Source organism: Leuciscus leuciscus (assembly GCF_965113295.1).
Source record: "Leuciscus leuciscus genome assembly, chromosome: 7".
In the NCBI taxonomy this organism is placed as follows: domain Eukaryota; kingdom Metazoa; phylum Chordata; class Actinopteri; order Cypriniformes; family Leuciscidae; genus Leuciscus; species Leuciscus leuciscus.
Window position 1 is genome coordinate 46,773,420 of NC_138731.1, and position 23,112 is coordinate 46,796,531.

The 23,112-nt window shown below is 40.3% G+C and overlaps 1 protein-coding gene across 4 annotated transcripts in view; it reads left to right on the forward strand.

The window, feature by feature from the left end:
• Positions 1 to 14,259: 14,259 nt before the first annotated feature.
• il1rl2 (interleukin 1 receptor-like 2) overlaps positions 14,260 to 23,112 on the forward strand; it is a 28,271-nt gene continuing 19,418 nt past the window's right edge. For 2 of the 4 annotated variants that reach the window (XR_014207592.1, XM_082176000.1), the window contains exons 1-6: positions 14,260 to 14,818; positions 15,261 to 15,369; positions 16,272 to 16,491; positions 16,824 to 16,868; positions 17,895 to 18,057; positions 18,855 to 19,014. Coding sequence is in view for 3 of the 4 variants with exons in the window: in XM_082176000.1 (XP_082032126.1) it covers positions 14,699 to 14,818; positions 15,261 to 15,369; positions 16,272 to 16,491; positions 16,824 to 16,868; positions 17,895 to 18,057; positions 18,855 to 19,014 (817 nt within the window). In the remaining variant the exon portion in view is untranslated. Of the gene's footprint in view, positions 14,819 to 14,849; positions 15,164 to 15,260; positions 15,370 to 16,271; positions 16,492 to 16,823; positions 16,869 to 17,894; positions 18,058 to 18,854; positions 19,015 to 23,112 lie in introns of those variants that run through there. The other 2 variants (XM_082176002.1, XM_082176001.1) reach the window with 2 other exon arrangements.

Below are 23,112 nucleotides of genomic sequence, written 5' to 3' on the forward strand. Positions count from 1 at the left end.
CTCTCTAGTAATATGGATCATAGTCTTAGAGCTCAAACATGACAATCTGGGGCTCAGGTCAGGAAGCAGACAGACTGGCTAAAACGACCGTCTGCTAGCGGCCTCGCGTCACCCAGGTCAGATAAATCACATCACATAGAGCCTCTTTCACCTAGCTATCATCATATAGAGACTGTGTCTGTTCCCCGAATTTGGAAATCCAAAAAACGTTTTAACCCATCTAAGGTTAAAAATTGAATTGATGTTCAACAAATAAAAAACAGCTATAATACAGATGAGCAAATGCTAAAGCTTGGGTTGCTGAATATTCGATCGCTTACTTCAAAAGCACTCATTGTTAATGATATGATTTCAGATAATAACCTAGATGTGCTGTGTTTGACAGAAACCTGGCTAAAACCAAACGATTACATTACTTTAAATGAATCAACCCCGTAAGATTACTGTTATAAACATGAGCCTCGTCTGAAACGCAAAGGAGGAGGTGTTGCTGTAATTTATAGTAATAGCTTCAAAACCACTAAGAAATCAAGTTTTAAATATAATTCTTTTGAAGCATTGGTGCTTAATGTAAAAATATATAGTGTAAACGATAAATCACGTTTGAGATTTGTGCTGGCTACTGTATACAGGCCACCAGGGCACCATACAGACTTTATCAAAGAATTTGCTGACTTTCTATCAGAATTAATATTGACTGCAGATAAAGTACTAATTGTTGGTGATTTTAATATACACATCGATAATGAAAAAGATGCATTGGGATTGGCATTTAAAGACATTGTAAATTCAATTGGAGTTAGACAACACGTGTCAGGACCTACTCATCGTCGTAATCATACTCTAGATCTAATATTATCACACGGAATAAATGTTGATGCCGTTGAAATTCTGCAGCAGAGCGATGACATCTCAGATCATTATCTAGTCTCGTGTAAATTACATTTAGCCAAGGCTTCAAAGCCGACTCCGTGTTTCAAATATGTGAGACCTATCACTTCTGCTACTAAAGATTGCTTTATTAATAATCTTCCTGATCAGTTTCATCATCTCAGCATCCCGGATAACTTAGAAGAACTTGATATTGCAACAGAAACTTTTAACTCTCTCTTTTCCAGCACTTTAGACACAGTTGCTCCGTTGCGCTTAAAGAAGATTAAAGAAAATGGTCCAACGCCGTGGTACAACGAGCACACTCGGGCCCTTAAGAGAGCAGCCACAAAAATGGAGCGCAACTGGAAGAAAACGAAACTAGAGGTACATTTACATTTACATTTATTCATTTAGCTGACGCTTCTATCCAAAGCGACTTACAATTGCTATATATGTCAGAGGTCGCACGCCTCTGGAGCAACTAGGGGTTAAGTGTCTTGCTCAGGGACACATTGGTGTCTCACAGTGGATTCGAACCCGGGTCTCTCACACCAAAGGCATGTGTCTTATCCATTGCGCCACCACCCCTACAGGTATTTCGCATTTCATGGAAAGAGAGCTCGATTACTTACAGAGAGGCTTTAAAAGCTGCTAGATCTGCTTATTTTTCAACCCTATTAGAAGAAAATAAACATAATCCTAGGTATTTATTTGAAACGGTGGCTAAACTAACGAAAAATAAATCTTCAAGCCCAGAAGTTTCCAAGCAACACAGCAGTAATGACTTTATGAACTTCTTCACTTATAAGATTGATAATATCAGGGACAAAATTATAACTATGCAACCGTCTACTACAGTATCGCATCAGGCAGTGCATTGTAGCCTCCCTGAGGAAAAATTTGATTCGTTCGTTGCTATAGGAGAGGAAGAATTTACTAAACTCATTAAATCATCTAAATCGACAACATGTATGTTAGACCCTATACCGACTAAGCTACTGAAAGAGATGCTTCCAGAGGTCATAGATCCTCTTCTTAATATCATTAATTCATCTTTGTCTCTAGGATACGTACCAAAAAACTTTAAGCTGGCTATGATTAAACCGCTTGTTAAAAAAAACGCAACTTGATCCTACAGAATTAGTCAATTACAGGCCGATCTCTAATCTACCTTTTCTGTCAAAGATATTAGAAAAGGCAGTATCCTCACAACTGTGTTCCTTTCTTGAAAGAAATGATATCTGCGAGGATTTCCAGTCAGGATTTAGACCTTACCATAGTACCGAGACTGCTCTCGTTAGAGTCACAAATTATTTGCTCTTATCATCCGATCGTGGTTGTATCTCGCTATTAGTGTTACTCGATCTTAGTGCTGCATTTGACACCATTGACCACAACGTTCTTTTAAATAGATTAGAACATTATGTTGGCATTACGGGAAATGCACTAGCATGGTTTAAATCATACTTATCTGACCGTTATCAGTTTGTAGCAGTAAATGATGAGATGTCTCATCGATCACAAGTTCAGTATGGTGTACCACAAGGCTCAGTACTAGGACCGCTGCTGTTCACTCTGTACATGCTACCCTTAGGAGATATCATTAGGAAACATGGAATTAGTTTTCACTGTTATGCTGATGATACTCAGCTGTATATTTCTTCAAAACCTAACGAAACTTATCAATTCACAAAATTAACGGAATGCATAGCAGATATAAAAAATTGGATGACTCGTAATTTCCTACTTCTAAATTCTGAAAAAACAGAGTTTCTAATTATTGGACAAAAAACGTCCTCACGTAATAACCTAGAATACTGTCTAACACTCGATGGCTGCTCTGTTAAGTCTTCGTCGTCGGTTAGGAACCTGGGGGTGCTCTTTGATACCAATCTTTCATTTGAAAGTCACGTGTCTAGTATCTGTAAAACTGCATTTTTCCATCTTAAAAATATATCTAAATTACGCCATATGCTCTCATTGACAAATGCGGAACAATTAGTTCATGCGTTCATGACCTCAAGGCTAGATTATTGTAATGCTCTACTGGGTGGTTGCCCTGCACGTTTAATAAACAAACTACAGCTGGTTCAAAACGCAGCAGCTCGAGTTCTTACCAGAACCAGGAAGTATGACCATATTAGCCCAGTTCTGTCAAAACTGCATTGGCTCCCTATTAAACATCGCATAAATTTTAAAATATTGCTGATTACTTACAAAGCACTAAATGGTTTAGCTCCGCAGTACTTGAGCGAGCTCTTAACGCATTATAGTCCTTCACGTCTATTGCGATCTCAAAATTCCGGCCAGTTGATAATACCTAGAATATCAAAATCGACTGCTGGCGGTAGATCCTTTTCCTATTTAGCACCAAAACTCTGGAACAGTCTTCCTACCATTGTCAGGGAAGCAGACACACTCTGTCAGTTCAAAGCCAGATTAAAGACACATCTCTTTGACCTAGCATTCACATAATACATTATAGACTTCTATAATTTAATGTTAGGCTGCATAGATTAGGTCAGCCGGAACCGGGAACACTTCCCATAAATCCTGATGTACTCGTTACATCATGAGAAGAATGGCATCTACGCTAATTTTAGTGTCTGTGTTTATCCCGAGGTTTTCCTGCAGCCTGCCGGATCCGGGCCGTATCCAGATCTGACGAAGGACCTTCGCCTGGACCCGATGACAACCCAGTGCTGAAGTGCCAACTAGTCTGTCCCTATGGAGGATCCCTCTACCACTCTACAGATAAGGCGTTGTCGGGAAAATTCGTTTCGCGTTCCTACCCCTAAGCGACAAAATAAAATAAAATTCTTTATCAAAATTTATAAGGAAAGACAAGTACTTTTACTTTGGCTTTTAGGCTTGGCTTGTAGGGAAAATCCAAACCTGCGTAATTTCAAATGCACATAACTATAGAACCCATTCTAAATGCGCATGTGAACGCCATCAGCGTTTCTCACAGGTTCGCGTTTAAAGTCTGTGTAGAGGGAATGGTGTCGTCTTAGCGGCCCCTAATTTAAAAACAAATGATCGTTGCGACGGAAGCAAATCAATCAAAACTAACTTTAGATGGAAAATAACTTAACTCTGCTATAAAGCCAAAACAATCTCTGTTACCTTAAATGATACGCTTATCTCTGTGAAGCTGCTTTGAAACAATCTACGTTGTTAAAAGCGCTATATAAATGAAGATGACTTGACTTGACTTGAGATGATTGATTTTCTCAGAGAAGAAAGAAGCAAACTCACTGCACTTGTTGTCTGAGAGCATTTCACTGGGAATCTGGCTTTGGGGGTTTGTCAGTCTCTCTACAGTAGCAAAAAGAGTGCGTGTGTTGTTTAAATTGCTGTTTATAATATTTGAGAAGAAAGTCTGTCTAGCTTTGCCTAGTTCCATATTGAAAGCATGCAGGCTGTCTTTGTAGATGTTATAATGGACTACAAGTTTTGTCTTCCGCCACATGCGCTCTGCTTTTCGGCATTGTCTTTTCATATTTTGCACTGCTGTTGAGTTTCTCCAAGGTGCTTTTTGTCTGCCACTCTTGTTCCTGACTTTCACAGGAGCAATATCATCAATTATATTTTTAACTTTTGAGTCAAAAGAATCAAGGAGAAAATCAACAGAGTCAGCAGATATGCTTGGTGTTAAGGATATAGCCTTCATAAATATTACACTAGTGTTCTCATTTAAGCATCTCTTCTTGACAGACACAGATCTAGCTTCAGTGGCAGGAGAGATCAATATATCAAAGAAAATACAGAAATGATCAGACAGTGCTACATCCTTAATAACAATCGATGAAATGTTTAGACCCTTACTGATAAGTAAATCTAGAGTGTGTCCATGATTGTGTGTGGGTCCATGTACATGCTGAGTCAGATCAAACGTTTTTAAAACAGTTTTGATTTCTTTTGCCATATTGTTTTCTGCATTATCTATGTGAATGTTAAAATCTCCAGCAATGGCAAAACAGTCAAACTCTGAGGTAATTGTTGATAACAGTTCTGTAAAGTCCTCAGCAAAGGCTGGAGAATATTTTGGAGGCCTGTAAATAATAAGTAAAATGCGTGGAGCACCTTTTAACACAGTACCCAGATATTCGAAAGACGGGTAATTCCCAAATGATATTTGCTTACATTGATAGATATCTTTAAAAAGAGCAGCTAGACCCCCACCTCTCTTAACAGCTCTGCAGACACTCATAAAAGTAAAGTTAGGAGGGGCTGTTTCATTGAGGATTGTTGCACTGCAGCTGTCTTCTAGCCAGGTTTCATTTAGAAACATAAAGTCCAGGTTTTTTGTGGTTATTAAGTCGTTGACTAGAAGTGATTTATTTTTAAGTGAGCGAATGTTTAAAAGTGCTAACTTAACAGTCTTACTTTTTGTCCCCACAGCAATCTTAGTTTGACATGTAATAGGCACCAGATTAGTTGAGTTTGATGTACGGCTATTGAAGGCCTTAGACTTTCTATCTTGTAATAGAACAGCAATAGAGAAAGATACAGGCACACTGGGTTCCCGCTTGTTCTGTAAACATTTGAGAAAGTTACTGTTATCATAGCAGGGACCCAAAACACATCACTGAGAGCTGGTATCAGTTGTTTTTGGTTCACCTCGAGCAGATGGAGGAGGGTGTGGGCCCTGGCGTTTTGGCCGAAGAGCCCTCACAGGAGGAGGGGGCGGGCGAGCTCGGCGCGCAGGCTTCGGTGTTTGAGGTGCCTGACATTTTTTGGTTGGTATCTGGGGGCTTGCAGCAAAAGAGTGGGATAGTCTGGTTCCAGCATGCACCAGTTCTTCCATTTTCTGTGAGAAGCACAGAAGTTGAGTTGCTGGCGAGAGGGAAAAAGTATCTGGTGAAAGGGGCTGTTGCTCAGGTGTTATCGGGGGCTGGGATATGCTGTCCTGGCTTCCCTGGCTGTTTTCCAGGAAGTCGTCCTTGGGTGCTGAATCTTGGAGCAGTTCTAATATGTCTGTCTGTGGTGAGCTCTGTGGGCAGGGCTCAGCTGAGATTGTGTCCATGAGCAGAGGTTGTTGTGGCTCAGTGGTGTTATCATTGTCCTTGTGTGATATGTCAACCGCATGTCCATTTTGCTGCTGAAGTGAAGCGAAATTGACATCAGTCACTGCAAAGTAACTGAAGCATCCAAAGAGAAACTTGTGCAGTTGTTAGTGAATTACAATGATGTGTTCTCTAAACATCCCTTAGACTGTGGTGAGGCTAAGGAATTTGAACACCGCATCCGACTTACAGATGAGAGGCCATTCCGGTTGCCATATCGGATGATCCCTCCTGCTCACTACCAGAAGTTGCGTGAGGTGTTAACCGAGATGGAGGAGCAAGAGATAATTAGAAAATCTGTAAGTGAATATGCATCGCCATTAGTACTGGTGTGGAAAAGGGATGGAAGCCTCCGCATTTGTACAGACTTCAGGTGGCTTAATGCGAGAACACTCAATGATGCTCACCCACTCCCTCATCAGTCAGACTGCCTTGCTGCTTTAGGAGGTAACAATTTCTTCAGCACTTTGGACTTAACCTCTGGATTCTATAATTTGCCCATGCATGAACAAGACAAAAAATACACCGCTTTCATTACTCCTATGGGACTACATGAGTATAACCGCATGCCACAAGGCTTGTGCAACAGTCCAGCTTCATTCATGCGGATGATGCTTAGCATTTTTGGAGATATGAACTTTACCAGCTTACTGTGCTATTTGGACGATTTACTTGTGTTTGCGCCCACGGAGCATGAGGCCTTGAGCAGGCTTGAAATGGTTTTTCAGCGGCTTAGGTTACATCACTTGAAACTGAGTCCCAAAAAGTGTAATTTCTTGCGTGATTCAGTGAAGTTCTTGGGCCATACTATTTCTGGTCATGGTGTCTCTGTGGACTTCACGAAGGTGGATGTTATATCCAAAATGTCCAAAATGCAACTTATGGAGGAAGATGGTTGCACTCCATCAGCACGAAGAATCAAGTCATTTTTAGGAATGATTTTCTACTATCAACACTTTATTCCTAATTGTTCTTCGATCGCCAAGCCTCTCTTTGCTCTAACTGCGGGTCAGAAGAGACGAAGTAAAGCGAAAGTTAGGAAGCCTGTGTGCACGTTTAGAAAGCTGAATCCAAGTGATTGGACAGAGGAATGCGATATTGCTTTCAATACACTCAAGGAGAGGTTGCTGAACTGTGCTGTGCTTGCGCATCCTGATTTCTCCAGGCCTTTGATTCTTTCAATTGACGCGTCTCTGGATGGCTTAGGTGCTGTGCTATCCCAAGTTCCAGCAGGGGAAGAAATTGCTCGGCCAATTGCCTTCGCCAGCAAGACCCTGACCGTGTCACAGAAGAAGTACCCTGCACACAGGCTCGAGTTTTTGGCTTTGAAGTGGAGTGTGTGCGAAAAGTTCAGTCACTGGCTCAAGGGGCACACCTTCACAGTTTGGACTGACAACAATCCACTTACGCACATTATGACTAAGCCGAAACTCGATGCCTGTGAACAAAGGTGGGTTTCAAAATTAGCCCCTTATTCTTTCGATATAAAACATATCGCAGGAGTCAAGAACATTGTGGCTGATGCCTTAAAGGGATAGTTCACTTTGAAATTAATTTTTGGTATGTTTTAGCTTACCTCAAGGGCATCCAAGATGTAGGTGTCTTTTTTTCCGCAGTAGTTTCAATTTTTATATTTTTAGGTCAAACCGTTCTTGTCTGTCAGTCATAATGCAGGTCTATGGTCACGGTCTCAAAACACATGCACAGAGTCCAAATTAAAACAATTCCCCGTCGTCCAAATTAAACAATTCCCCATCGTAAGTACACATTGATGGCCTAAGACACGAAACGAGCGGTTTGTGTGAGAAAACGAACAGTATTTATATCGTTTTTACCACTTATACGCAGCCATGTCGAAGTGATCTGATCTGACGTGTACGCAGACTGGTGCATAGATATATACACTAGATGTCGCCTTAAAGACATTCGTTCAATGAACTGCCGTAGACAAGGCGACATCTAGTGTGTATATGTCTATGCACCAGTCTGCGCACTAGATCAGAGCACTTCGACATGGCTGCGTATAAGTGGTAAAAACGATATAAATACTGTTCGTTTTCTCACAAACCGCTCGTTTCGTGTCTTAGGCCATCAATGTGTACTTACGATGGGGAATTGTTTAATTTGGACGACGGGGAATTGTTTTAATTTGGACTCTGTGCATGTGTTTTGAGACCGTGACCATAGACCTGCATTATATGACTGACAGACAAGAACGGTTTGACCTAAAAATATAAAAATTGAAACTATTGCGGAAAAAAAGACACCTACATCTTGGATGTCCTTGAGGTAAGCTAAAACATACCAAAAATTCATTTCAAAGTGAACTATCCCTTTAAGCAGAGATCCATTTGCAAGATCAATTAGTCATAGGCTCATGAACGAGAGTTACAACCGATTACTTACCGAAGCTGATGCTGTAGGAGAAGAAGGAATACAGGATGTGTTTCGTCTGAAGGTTGATTGCCACAAGATAAGTGATCAGGTTGGATGTCAGTCGAGCTGTCATGTGCAGTCATGTGATCAATTGCCGTCAAGACACTTTGCCATGTCCAAGATGACTGGGAAATGGCGACGGTGACACGAGCCATTCAGCTGGTGCAGTTAGTTCAGCAGATTGCAGACACACTAGCCATGGTGAACAGCCTCTACCTATGTTCTCTCATGAAGAGTTGGAAAGAAGTCAAGAGCTCGACCTTACCATTTCCAAGGTTCTCCCTTTCGTGCTTCGTAAAAGACGCCCTTCAAGAAGAGAGAGGGAAAAACTCGACTATAGAGCTTTGGCCCTTGTTAAGCAATGGGATCACTTAAAAGTGTGTGATGGGATTCTGTACAGGGTGACTTAAGGAACCTATAAGCAGACAGAGGAGACATCAGTATGTTCTGCCTCAGAGCATGGTAGAAAAAGCTCTACACGGTCTTCACGATCTTGCCGGTCACCAAGGACAGGCTAGAACAGTTCACTTGGCAAGACAGCGCTTCTTCTGGCCCAAGATGGAGCGCGAGATCAGAGAATATGTGAAGTTTTGCAGGCGGTGCATTCTGGCAAAAACACCTGAGCCAGCTGTTCGAGCTCCACTGGAAAGTATTCAGACTTCTGCACCTATGGAGTTGGTTTGTCTTGACTTTTGGAGTGCAGAAGATAACAAACAGCGTTCAGTGGATGTGCTGGTCCTGACGGATCACTTCACTAAACTTGCACATGCCTTTCCTTGCATCAATCAGACGGCTAAGCAAGTTGCTCGGAAGATATGGGACCATGTGTTCTGTGTGTATGGGTTTCCTGAGCGGATCCATACAGATCAAGGAACAAATTTTGAGAGTGAGCTCATTGCTGAACTGCTTGCACTTTCTGGGGTCTCCAAATCTCGTACAACGGCCTATCATCCTATGGGAAATGGCATCACGGAGCGGTTCAACCGAACATTAGGAAGTATGCTTCGCTCCTTGCCTCTGAGATCTAAGGATAAGTGGCCACAACAAATTCAGACTCTAACCTTCGCTTACAACTCAACAATACATGAGACGACGGGTTACGCACCTTTCCAACTCATGTTTGGCCGTGTCCCACGATTACCTGTGGACATAATGTTCAAGCAAGTATCGAAGGATCCAGTGATTGTTGATTATAGCAGCTATGTCACCACTTTAATGTCTCATCTTCACGAAGCAGCTGAAATTGCTCAAAAACATGCTGTACAAGAACAGAGGAAACAGACCAAGATGTATAACCGCAAGATCAAGGGAGTACATTTGAACAATGGAGATAGAGTGCTCATTGCCAATAAAGGAGAAAGAGGAAAAAGGAAGTTGGCAGATAGATGGGAACCTACTGTGTACACCATTGTGGATAATGATCCCCAGACACACATATACAAAGTGAAGGATGACAAAGGACACATTAAAGTGGTACATCGAAACATGCTCTTAGATATCAGTTTCTTACCAGTGACATGTCCTGAGGATGAAACATGTGGATCAACGGTTGCCGATTGCTCGAATGATTCTGAGTGTGAGAGCCAATCAACAAATTCCACTGATTCCTTGGAGGATGAAGATCCTAAACACGAAACGCATTCATTAGTATTGAATGAGGATGTTTCAAAGAGTTCAGAAACATTTGATGTACAAATGGAACAGGATTCAGAGAAAAGTGATGATACTTACTGTGTTAATTCTGGTCAAGACAGCCAAAACCAGATGCTCCCTGAAAAAACATTGAGCACAGGAACTTCTGATTGTGACAATGTATTGGCAACATTTGACTTTACTAATTCAGGTATCGTTGACTCCGACTTACCTGTATGTGATGATGTGTCAATGCCAGGTCCTGAACAAGCGCAAGACACTATTACAACACGGGCTGGTAGAGTAGTAAAAAAAGTCAACCGTCTTATTGAGACCATGGCTCAAAAGCCATTTAAAATGCCAAGTTTGTCAAACAGGTTCAAGAAAAAGTCACAGTCCCTTTTAAGCCTATTCTAATATATGTGCTTGGGTAGGAAGTTTATTTTATGTTTCTTTTTGGGATACATTTTTTTTGTTGCCATGTGATGTGAGAATAATGTGAATGAGGATTTGTTGCAAAGGTTAAGTGTGGTATGGTGTATTTGGCAACATACTTTACTAAGTGGTTTTGAGGCATGATCACCCTCAAATATCTCTGTATCTGTCAAGACAGATAGCTTTCATTGTTGTAACTGTGGACCTTTTGCATTGTGATTCTTTAGGAAATCCTCTTTATGTGCATGTAGAATTTTGGTGAAATTAGGGGAGGTGAATGTAACGGGTGTTATATTTATTAAAGCCACACTAAGTAGAAATTGTGTTTTTTTCAAACAGCGACCCCTAGAGTCGCTGTGGAATACTTGCACTGTCGTAAATTATATTATAACATTTTTACATGATTGCAGCTAAATCACAAGTAAATAGTCTATAGTCTAGGCCTACTGTATAATTTAGTTTGTGTTGTTTTTATTGGAATGTAAACATTACAAAATGCCAGATAACATCAATTAAGTTAAATGTACGTCGTATTATTTCATAACATTGGCCGTTATGATGTCATTAGACATGATTATTGCAATTTATCATAATTGTTTGCAAATTGTGCTCGTTTACACTATTTACAACCTCTACGTTAGGCTTATTTATGATAACTAGTGCAAAATGCCCGTGCAAAATCAGTTTTTGTGTGTGTTTTTAGTAATTGTTGTTTTGGTACCCGTGAAAGAGACTGTGAACGCATTGAATTCAGGGAGCAGGCTAGGTTACTACAAATGATGGCTGTGAATAAACTATAATATTCAGAAGTAAACAGTGTAGCTGACTGAGTGTTTATGAATACCACAACCTTCTAAGTGCTAGTGCAAAATGCCCGTGCAAAATCAGTTTTTGAGTGTGTTTTTAGTAATTGTTGGTTTGGTGTGTTTGAGTGCTCATTGTTACAATTACACACATATTTGTGCATGGTAGAAAGCACACAGTGAACTCCGAGAAAACGCTATGCTTGAGGATGAATAGGCTACTACAAATGATGCCCGTGAAAGAGACTGTGAACACATTGAATAGGATATGTTTAGTTGGTGAATAGCATAGGCTATCGTTACACAGTAGCGATAAGTTTAAGCGCACCAGAATGAAATATAATATTCAGAAGTAAACAGCATAGCTGACTTACAGATTCTGTTAACATCCACAAATGAATAAACGCGTCGATTCAGGGAGCAGTGCAAAGTGCCCGTGCAAAATCAGTTTTTGTGAGCTGATCGCCGTCAAAAAAGTTCAGGAGATATTTCTTAGTGATGGCTGATTTCAACAGTTTCAATATGATAGCATTTTGAAAAAAAAAAAGTGTCATGAATTTATTGCATTTTTGGGGGAAAATAATCCGTTTTTATAATAGATCTTTGAAAATCCAAATCTGGATTTGAATTTTATATGATATTATAACCTAAAGATACTATGTGAAAGTTTTAGACAGAAAATAGTGTTTTTCATCTTGCCACTTTCTTGGTAAAGAAAACACATTTTTACTCAAATTAATCAAAATGGATTTATCACATTCTGGAACCAAACTATAATATTCAGAAGGAACCAAACTATAATATTCAGAAGTAAACGGTGTAGCTGGCAGATGTCAGAATGTTTATTTTTAAACCACAACCTTCTTGGGGCTTCTTTGACCGATACAACCCTCTAATGTCAGAATGTTTATTTTTAAACCACAACCTTTAAAAAATGATATATTTAACAATATCTTTAGCATTTCTCATCCAAACAACGTCAAACTTGGCGCTGCACTTACTCGTGACCGTAGCGAGACACCTGTCAAGTTTGAAATCCATCGGACGGTTCGAGAGATATGCGGTTAACAGACATACACACACACAGACAGACAGACGTTTCTGTAATTTATAGATAGATTATGTGAGATATTGAAAGCTGTTCTCATGATAGTCGCAGGAATCAATCGCAGCGTCATCTGATATCCCTCAGGACTACGTGATAAATACACCTCACAACACCTGAGTTCAGCTGGCAAACTAATTCGTGAGGCATAGCTATCTGATTTATCAAAACGATTCCATTTACACCTGGTCACATAAATGTATTTTTGCGAAACGGATTTAAATTCGATCTTCAATTCTCGCGCTATATGCAGATTTAATGGAGTGCACGTCACCGAGATATGAGCTGCATTTTATAGATCATCAGCTAAAATTTCAAAATCAAAGACCACAATAAGAGAGAGCAGTAACAGCCCTGGTAAGATCATTTCGTTTCTTTACTTTTAATGATGAAGATTGTGTGTTAAGCGTCTGCGACTTACTTTCACTTTGATTTGCGATAGTTTGCACGTTGGCTTGATGCAGTTGCTCATCTGCGGTGATGCGTGTTCCAGCGCGTCGTCATATCTGGATATAACATATAGCCTATACAACGCTCTCACACGTGTTTTTTTTTTATTTATTTTTTTCAGCATTTTTGGGAGGAGTACAATTTACATATGTGGTTTCAACAACCATATGCATTTACACTTGTCCAGATCTCCTCCTGAAGTGGTTTGAGGGATCGGATTCAAATCCGTCTCAAATGCGTTTCGGAGGGCATTTAAACCTGGACTTTTCACGATCGGATAGCTATCCGATCTGAGAAAATGCATGAAGTGGCCAGGTGTAAACAGCCCCCATGACAAAAACATACGCACGAAAGCCGAAAACAAACGCTGGTTGGCCTCTCACGTCCAAATTTGAGGAAGTGGTGGGGGAAGTGACGTATGCCGTAAAGCAGTCGAATTTTGTAGTTCTTTTTGTGCTCTGGTTACTACCCGAACACCGAAGTTACATAGTGCCAGTAAAAGCGATACAGACCCTGTCAGGCTATGGCAGACGTGTCATTCAACCTATTGTAAGTCGATGTACCATCACAAGGATCTTGGAAATATATTATGATGGTTGAAAAGTTACATAGTGTCGCTTGAATTAAATTCACTCAAAATCTCCCTTTGTTATTATCATTTGTTATATTTCTTTCATTATTTTGCATTCTGGAATTTCATTTATTCTTCTAATATTGATTTCTATTAATTGAGATGTCATATTTCTATGGTTACATGGTCATTTTTCAGTTTTGTTAAATAGGGTGCGTGGCTCCTTTAAGATTAATGTTCTTTCATGTTCCGGTTCCGGTTGCTCTCTTTCAGTTCGCGGTAAATGCAACTGAGGAGAGGCTGAACTGTGAAAGAAGGCCACAGACTCAAGCTTGCAGTGATCTTTTATTTTTATTCATACAGAATAAAATCCGGCCTGTGAAATTTCTGTTGTCCGGTCTCCTTCTATATCAACACACACAACGCAGAGTTCCAACAGAGACCGGTCACACTAATGAGTGTTTGGTTTCCGAACAGTCACAGCAAACTGAGCCATCTGACCAATCAGAGCAGAGCAGCTCTCAGAGAGGCGGGGTTTAGAGAGACTGAATCCTTGATCTAAGCGTTTCAGACACTGAGAGGAAAGAGCTGAGGCTGCAGTGGAGATTATGAAAAGGTTAATGTGTTTTTTGACCTTGGATTCATGTAAGCCTACTGTAGGAGACTCCAAAACAGCATTAGCAAAAATAGCATAATAGGGGCACTTTAATGTTAAAATACCACCTCTCAGTAAGTAATCCTTTGGTAGTTTGACTTTCTGAAAAATGTAACAGTGTGACGCTTCTTAAACATTACTCTGTTTGTTTGAGCATCCTGACTATCTGTTCGTCCCGACCAATAGCAGACGAAACCTGTTTAAGGACAGGCATTGGTTAGCTCTTCTTCACTTTGGTTGCTAGAAGTACAGAAATGACATTAGAAGATTTTCAGAAAAGGCAACGACCACAAAGAGTGACCCAGATTCTGTTCCACAGGTTTCCGTTCAATGCTGCCAGTTTCTGTGACATTCGGACTTCATTCAGATCAGAAACTCATGCTCATTTTAAAAATAAAGTGAAATTAAACATCTGTGCTCATCTGTATCATTAGAGGCGGCTTTATTCTTTCACTTACTTAAAAAAAAAAGTGAGTGGGTTTAATTTTGGGCATATAATTCAAATATTCCACTCAAATCAAAAGAGAAAAATGATTTTCATTATGCGTAATAGAGAATACATAAAAGAGCAATAGCAATGCTGCACTGATCGAGACTGACAGTTATTGGCAGGTGTTTGTGTTACTGAAGCGTTGGGAAGCGTTTCCCTCCACGATCGTGTTAAACCGCATGTTCAGCAGAAATAGTGTTTCGTGGTCAGTGTGTGTGTGTGACAGTGTGTGGCAGTCTGGAAGAGATTCCGAGAAACGCGCTGTTTCTGAGTTCTTACTGTCTGATCAGCTGCTTGAGGTAAGACTCACTAACCCTTCACTCTCAGTAAGAAAACTGTATGTCTATACTTTTGTGTATCTGTGTTATTATAGTCTAAATATCGACTTTAAACTTTGTCCCACACACGCATATTTCTTCGGGGAAATCCCTCATGCTTCCTGCAATCATCCCTGACACACGAACATCACACGGAAAACCCGAGACTGAGCATCATTTTGAAGTTTTAATTCCTATTGATCGTTTATGATAGTTTTATAACCGTAAATAGTTAAACTTGCACAGAGAATATCGCGTTCATAACTGAAATGCAGGGCTTTTGTTATGTTTCTCAGGAGAAAACGGGAAATATGACAGCTATGCTTTGTAATTGAGTTTCGTAATAGATGAAGTTTCTGTCAGACAGTCTTTTAAAGCCTGTAATGAATATTGTGTTTGTCTCTGTTTTCTGTTGTCAATGCAGGCGCTGCTGTTAGAACCGGTCAAACCACCTCAAAAGCCACGACAACCCGAGATGAGCTTTTCCACAGTTTATTTTCAATGGATTTTACTATCCACCCTTTGGTTTGCAAGTAAGAGTCTCTGTTTTCAGCAATGGTTCGATTTATGATCATGTTGCTCCATGTTGAGGAAAGTTTGGACTTCAAGTTTGAGTTTGTTTCTGTCGCGTTCGTTGTTGTTCAAACAACGGGAAAGAATGATATGTCTATGCATTGATTATATATTAGCTATTGCATAATTTACCATATGTGATGATGTTGAAGTTTCAGTTATATGTAGAATTTTCCCCAATTCATACGTTCAGTTTCTTTTACATGCTGACCTTAAAACGCGTTCTGTGTTCTCCTCAGAGGAAATGAAATCAGCCTTTGCCCCTTTTACTTTCCGTTCTTTAACGTCTCAGAAGCAAAGTTCAGACTTTGCTAATAGTCGCTCAAGAATATAAGAAGTAAAAGAGACACTCAAAATAAGTACAGATGAACACATTTGTCTTAAAAAATAATTATACAACAGCTTAAATAAGACATGTTCAACAATGCGCAATGATATTATTTTAAACGTGGCACTTAAAAATTAGAACCATTTAATTTTTTTATTAAATTATTATTTTTCATATTTCTGAGAATTAGTATGGGCTGCTAGTGGTGCTTGAGATACAAAATGGTTGGGCATCCACAAAATCCCTTTAATATTCCCTTTAATGTGCATATACCTGAAGCTACACTATGGGACAAACCCCGTTCTGTGTGAGAATGACAACATTGTTTCATACAGAAATGTCAGCAACCCTACATTTGTCCTAACCCTGATGTTCTTTGACATGTTGTGCTAACCATAAGTGCAAACATAATTCAGGGTTAAATGACATAGAATAACTAGTACTCCTGTCATTTGAAAACTGTCCTCTACACTTGTATTAAAACAATAATTAGTCCCTCACTGACACATTTCTTTTCATGTTTTCCTCTTGAAGAGATGGAGATGTACATGACGCAACGCAGATCAGAGAACTTCGTTGCTGGTCTTGTATTTAATCTTCAGTGCAATAGAAACGGTCAGAATGTGAGTGTGAGCTGGAGTCGTGTTCCCAGTCAGAGCTTGGGAAATATCACTGGAATAACCATTAAGGACAACATGCTGTGGTTCCTTCCAGCCGAGCTCGTCCACAGCGGAGAGTACTCCTGTTTCAGCAGGTATTGCTTCAGTTCACTACGTTTCTATTGAGTTGGGTTTGACACGTGCATACTGAATACTGAAGCCCACTTGTTTATCCACAAACCATGTTGTTTTTTCCTGCTAAGGTCCATTTACAATGTTAGTAACTTGACCCTAGTCATAAATGTTCAAACTTTTGATTAATTATTAATTAGAAAATTATGACATTTTTATCGTTTATTGGTCGCTACTAGAGCTGCACGATTAATCGCAATGAAACCGCACGCGATTTGGCAAAGGCTGCGATTATTTTATGCTCAGTTTGTCAGTAAACATGACTAATAAACACGACTGCCTTATTCTGTGTCAGAAGCTCATCATCTCACAGGAGGAGGAGCTCAACTGTCCTTATGAAGTGAGTTTGGAGGAAATGCATGTTATTAAATGTTGTCTGTTGTTGGACAAGAGGTTCATAAATGCTTCTCATGTTTGGAAAGATGTTTGACTCGTGTTGCTTTTTCAAATACACATTATAAGTGACTCAAACTCGCAGTGCTTTCAGAGTGAGCAGTGTTTACAGAGCCGATCATCAATGACACGCTGCACATAACAAATAATCTCAGCATTTCCCATTTCAAAATCGTGATAAGCCAAATCGGTTTAAGCGCGATTACATGTAAATTGCGATTAGGCTAATCGTGCAGCGCTAATCGCTACTCTTGCTATTTATTCAAGTCTGACCCTTTCCTGAAAAAAATATTGTGATGTAGGCCTAATGAATATTTTTTTTATAATAAACCCAGGTTTATTGGTGTTGTCTCTTATATTCAAATTATAAATGATATAACTAAACAAATTAATAATTAATCAGGTGAAACTGTGCGCTTGAATTTGTCGTTGTATCATACATCCTATGCTGTGTGCGGTGAATTATTATAGCTCATTATTGTCTATTTAGGGTATTTTAGTCATTTAAATAATTTTAATATGTGATTAATGACATTTTATTATAATATTACACCACCCAAATATGTATTTATTTCCTTCTAATTCTTGTTGTCATTGCAGGCTGGGTTAGCCTATATTCACCATTAAGAAAAGTGATTAGCTTAAAATAGTCTTGAACATAAAACAACAGGACAAACACATAGTTGATGACTAAAACTAATTTCATGACTCTAGACTTTACTTTGTTAAGACAGTGACATAATATGTTTTTTTAGCCATATCAAAACAGTAGTCATGTGTATGGGTGAATTTTACCCACTGGTGGTTTTATGTATACAACATCCCTGGTGGTTCTAGTGCTAAACCAAATATTGAGAACTGAGAATTATCAAATAAAAACCAAGTGTAGAGTGTAAAGATGCAAACATAAAAAAAATCCTTAGCAGCCATTCTTTCATCCCAACGGTTGTTCTTCTTGTGTTCTATGTGGCAGAGATGGCAATGAAACCCAGGAAATTATATTTGAGGTCTCCGTTCAGAATGAAACATGCCCTCAAATGAACAGAGTAAATGACGTAAAGAGCACAGAGGAACTCATATGTTTCCTTCCTCATGTCTTTGAGTTAGACCCTGAAGCTCAAGTGACCTGGCGAAAGGTAAGGGGTGCCTGCAAAAACCATAAGTGAAACACATATTCACACTACAGGTTAATATGGTTGTAACACACGCCGCAAAATGCAATTTCTATTTTAGAAATGGTTTCTATTTCTGCAACGTCATGGCTGGAACAACGACTTACAAATTATGACAATGATTATCTCAGGTTCAGATTATGTGCTTTATTTAATGTTAAAAGTGTCTAATGTGAGTTTGAATATCATGTATAGCCATACTTAAAGCAACAATGGATAATTCACCTCAGATCTTGAAAATAAATGAAAGAACATTCAAACTGTGAACAAACAAGTGTATTCTATGACATACTGTTTCAGTCACTCAGTATGTATTTTTAATCATATAAAAATGGTGTAATAATAAAAAAAAAGATGATTATGTGCTTATCCATTTTGTTGCGAGTGCAGTGCGCTTGCAGAGAGACTCCGCCCACATCTCGTTCTTGTTCTGTTAATTTAATTATAGAAGTGGTGACCACATTTACACAAGATCTGTGTAGCCTAAGCAGAACTGAAGTGTGCATTGCTGAAAAGACCAGCATGCTAAAAATGACAAAAAAATCAATTTGACTTTAATATTACTTAAATATTGGTGGTTAAATATTACTTTCATCAAAAATAGCAAATGACAAACAAGTTTTGTAAATGGCAAACCATTGCTTTAGTCATCAAAATGTTGAGCAGTACATGGTCTTCTCACTTAAAGGATTCACTTTCACTTTTAAACGTTGCCTGTGTGTGTGTACATGCTCATTTTAATCTCTGTTCTCCTTCTGTAGAACTGCCATCCACTCAAAGGGGAAAACAGGAAGGTTGTCCCGGTGAACAGATCAGATAAGATGGTTGGACTCTTTACTTGCTTTGTGAACTTTACGTTTGAAGGGCTGAACTACTCTGCTGCCCAGACTACAAATCTCTACAGCCTGCCTCCAGATTTTGGTAAATTTCAATTCAATTTAAAAGATCATGTTTTAAAGTAAAATTACAGCACTCAAAATACGCTGCTCAAAAAATTAAGGGAACACTTAAAACACACATTTGATTTTAATGAATGAAATATTACATTTGAAAATATTTATACATTCTATAATTTGTTAAGAACAAAATTTTGTGACAACACTCATCAACACACTGATGGCTGGATTCAAAATCCTACCAAAAATCAATGTAAAAAACAGAAGTTACAGGCAGATCCAACTTGCATGAAGTTCATCACAACAACCCATAATGTAAGTCAGTGGTGTGAATGGCTACGAGCCTGTATCTGCTCACGACAACATTTGGGATGAGACATCCTGATGAGATGGTGTCCTATGGGATCTCCTCCCAGACCTGGATCAGGGCATCAGTGAGCTCCTGGACACTCTCAGCGGCTTCGGATGCTCCGATACATAATGTCCCAGACTCCCAGAGGTTCTCAATTGGATTTAGGTCTGTGGAATGTGAGGGCCAGTCAATGGCATCAATGCCTTCTGTCTCTCAGTGTCTCTCAGTGTCTCTCAGTGTCTCTCAGTGTCTCTCAGTGTCTCTGTCTCTCAGTGTCTGTGTCTCTCAGTGTCTCTCAGTGTCTCTGTCTCTCAGTGTCTCTGTCTCTCAGTGTCTCTCAGTGTCTCTCAGTGTCTCTGTCTCTCAGTGTCTCTGTCTCTCAGTGTCTCTGTCTCTCAGTGTCTCTGTCTCTCAGTGTCTCTGTCTCTCAGTGTCTCTCAGTGTCTCTGTCTCTCAGTGTCTCTGTCTCTCAGTGTCTCTGTCTCTCAGTGTCTCTGTCTCTGTGTTTCTGTCTCTCAGTGTCTCTCAGTGTCTCTGTCTCTCAGTGTCTCTGTCTCTCAGTGTCTCTGTCTCTGTGTTTCTGTCTCTCAGTGTCTCTCAGTGTCTCTGTCTCTCAGTGTCTCTGTCTCTCAGTGTCTCTGTCTCTCAGTGTCTCTCAGTGTCTCTGTCTCTCAGTGTCTCTGTCTCTCAGTGTCTCTGTCTCTCAGTGTCTCTGTCTCTCAGTGTCTCTGTGTGTCTCTCAGTGTCTCTGTCTCTCAGTGTCTCTGTGTGTCTCTGTGTGTCTCTCAGTGTCTCTGTCTCTCAGTGTCTCTGTGTGTCTCTGTGTGTCTCTCAGTGTCTCTCAGTGTCTCTCAGTGTCTCTCAGTGTCTCTCAGTGTCTCTCAGTGTCTCTCTGTCTCTGTCTCTCAGTGTCTCTGTCTCTCAGTGTCTCTCAGTGTCTCTGTCTCTCAGTGTCTCTGTCTCTCAGTGTCTCTCAGTGTCTCTGTCTTTCAGTGTCTCTGTCTCTCAGTGTCTCTCAGTGTCTCTCTGTCTCTGTCTCTCAGTGTCTCTGTCTCTCAGTGTCTCTGTCTCTCAGTGTCTCTCAGTGTCTCTGTCTTTCAGTGTCTCTCAGTGTCTCTGTCAATTCAATTCAAAATTGCTTTATTGGCATGACTGTACATATTACAATATTGCCAAAGCTTGTAAAAGACATCAAAATAATGAAATTTTACAACATAACTTAAATCTAAATGTACTACTTAAATTAATTGTACAAATTAACAGTGTAACAAATTATAATATCTGTGAACATTTTATACCACAGTGTTTTAACATATACACACACACACGTCACTGAGGGTCACTGTGGTGGACAGTAGGGAAACACACTGAGGTCAGACACACACATTACACACACATTCACCTGCTGTCTCTCAGGCTGTGACACACACACACACACACACACACACACACGTACGTATCTGGCAGCCAGTGCTGCTGTCTGTCCCTCTCCTAGCAGGATCTTTATCTGATCTACTTCAGTCATGGCTGTAAAGTTCTGTATTAAGTTAGTGAGTTTGCTAAAGTAGAGTTCTCTGACTGAACTGTATTTGTGACAGTGGAGGAGGAAGTGCGTCTCTGTCTCGATCTCTCCTGTCCTACAGTGAACACACACCCTCTGCTCTCGGGGTAACCAGCTCTTCCTGTGTCTGCCCGTCTCGATGGCTAGACTGTGTTCACTCAGCCTGTACTTGCTCAGGATCACACACACACACACACACACACACACACACACACACACACACACACACACACACACACACACACACACACACACACACACACACACACACACACACACACACACACACACACACACACACACACACACACACACACACACACACACACACACAGACACAGACAGCCTGTACTTGCTCAGGATCCGTCTCTGCTTTGTGTCTCTCACACTCTGGAGATATTCTTCCAATTCATAATTTGATTTCAGATTTCGATAGAATTGTAATTTACTTTGTGTTTTAGTTTCCTGATCCCAATGTTCCAGATATGTATTTTTAGACTGTTTGGTAATTTGGTTTATTCTGATGTTAGTGTGAGAAGCAGTGCTGGTCTGAGACTGGTTAGTGTTAGTAGGGTTAGTCCGGTTAGTGAGTCTCAGAACCAGCTGACTGAGGAGACTCTTTTCGGGGTTCAGTTCTTGGGTTTGTAGTGCTTTAAGATGTAGCGATTCTGTGGGACTTGATTTTAAATGCATCCAGAATTTGAGGGATCTTTTTTGCATATTAATAATCAATGGGAATCGGCCTAATTCTGCCCTACATGCATTATTGGGTGTTTTCCTTTGTAGTTTTAGAATCATTTTGCAGAATTCAGTATGTAGGGCTTCTGTTGGATGCCTGTCCCATCTAGTGTAGCTCTGATCACTGAGTGGACCCCAAACCTCACTTCCATACAGCGCAATGGGCTGAATTACACTATCGAAGATTTTACACCAGATTGGAATCGATAATTCAATGTTTTGGAATTTTTTCTTAATTGCGTACAGAGCTCTTCGAGCTTTATCTTTGAGAGCATTCACTGCCATACTGAAACTCCCCGATGCAGTGATGACCAGGCCGAGGTAAGTGTACTGCATCGTGTGCTCTAGGGCGGTGCTGCCTAGACTGAACTGGTATCTGTTCCTGACATCTGGGCTTCTTCTGAAAGACCATAATATTGGTCTTGGTGAGGTTGACTGCCAGGGCCCAGTTCTGGCAGTAGTTCTCCAGCAGGTCCAGGTGCTGCTGTAGTCCCTGTGCAGTGGGTGACAGCAGCACCAGGTCGTCTGCGTACAGTAAGAGCTTGATGCTCCTGTCCTGTAGAGTGAGTCCAGGGCCTGTAGACTGCTCCAGCTGCACGGCTAGTTCATTAATGTAGATGTTGAACAGCGTTGGACTCAGGCTACAGCCCTGCCGCACTCCCCTTTTCTGGGTGAAGAATTCTGTGTGTTTGTTGCCAATTCGTATTGCACATTTGTTGTTCGAATACATTGATTTTATAGTGTCATAAACTTTACCCCCTACACCACTTTGTAAAAGTTTATGATATAATCCGTTGTGCCAAATAGAATCAAATGCTTTTTTGAAATCGACAAAGCGTGCAAATATTTTTCCGTTTTTGTTCTGTTTTACGTGTTTATTGGTTAGGGTGTGTAGGGTGTAAATGTGGTCAGTAGTTCTGTGATTTGGAACGAAGCCAATCTGACTCGAGCTCAGGACATTGTGTTCGTTAAGGAAGCTTACAATTCTATTGTTTAAAATACTGCTAAATAACTTCCCCAGATTACTGCTCACACAAATGCCTCTGAAATTATTAGGGTCCAATTTATCTCCACTCTTATGAATTGGGGTAATAAGTCCTTGGCTCCAGATGTCAGGAAAACAGCCTGAACTAAGTACAGTGTTGAACAGTTTGAGCACGGCCGCCTGTGTCTCTGTCTTTCAGTGTCTCTGTCTTTCAGTGTCTCTGTCTCTCAGTGTCTCTGTCTCTCAGTGTCTCTGTCTCTCAGTGTCTCTGTCTCTCAGTGTCTCTGTCTTTCAGTGTCTCTGTCTCTCAGTGTCTCTGTCTCTCAGTGTCTCTCAGTGTCTCTGTCTCTCAGTGTCTCTGTCTCTCAGTGTCTCTGTCTCTCAGTGTCTCTCAGTGTCTCTGTCTCTCAGTGTCTCTGTCTCTCAGTGTCTCTGTCTCTCAGTGTCTCTCAGTGTCTCTGTCTCTCAGTGTCTCTGTCTTTCAGTG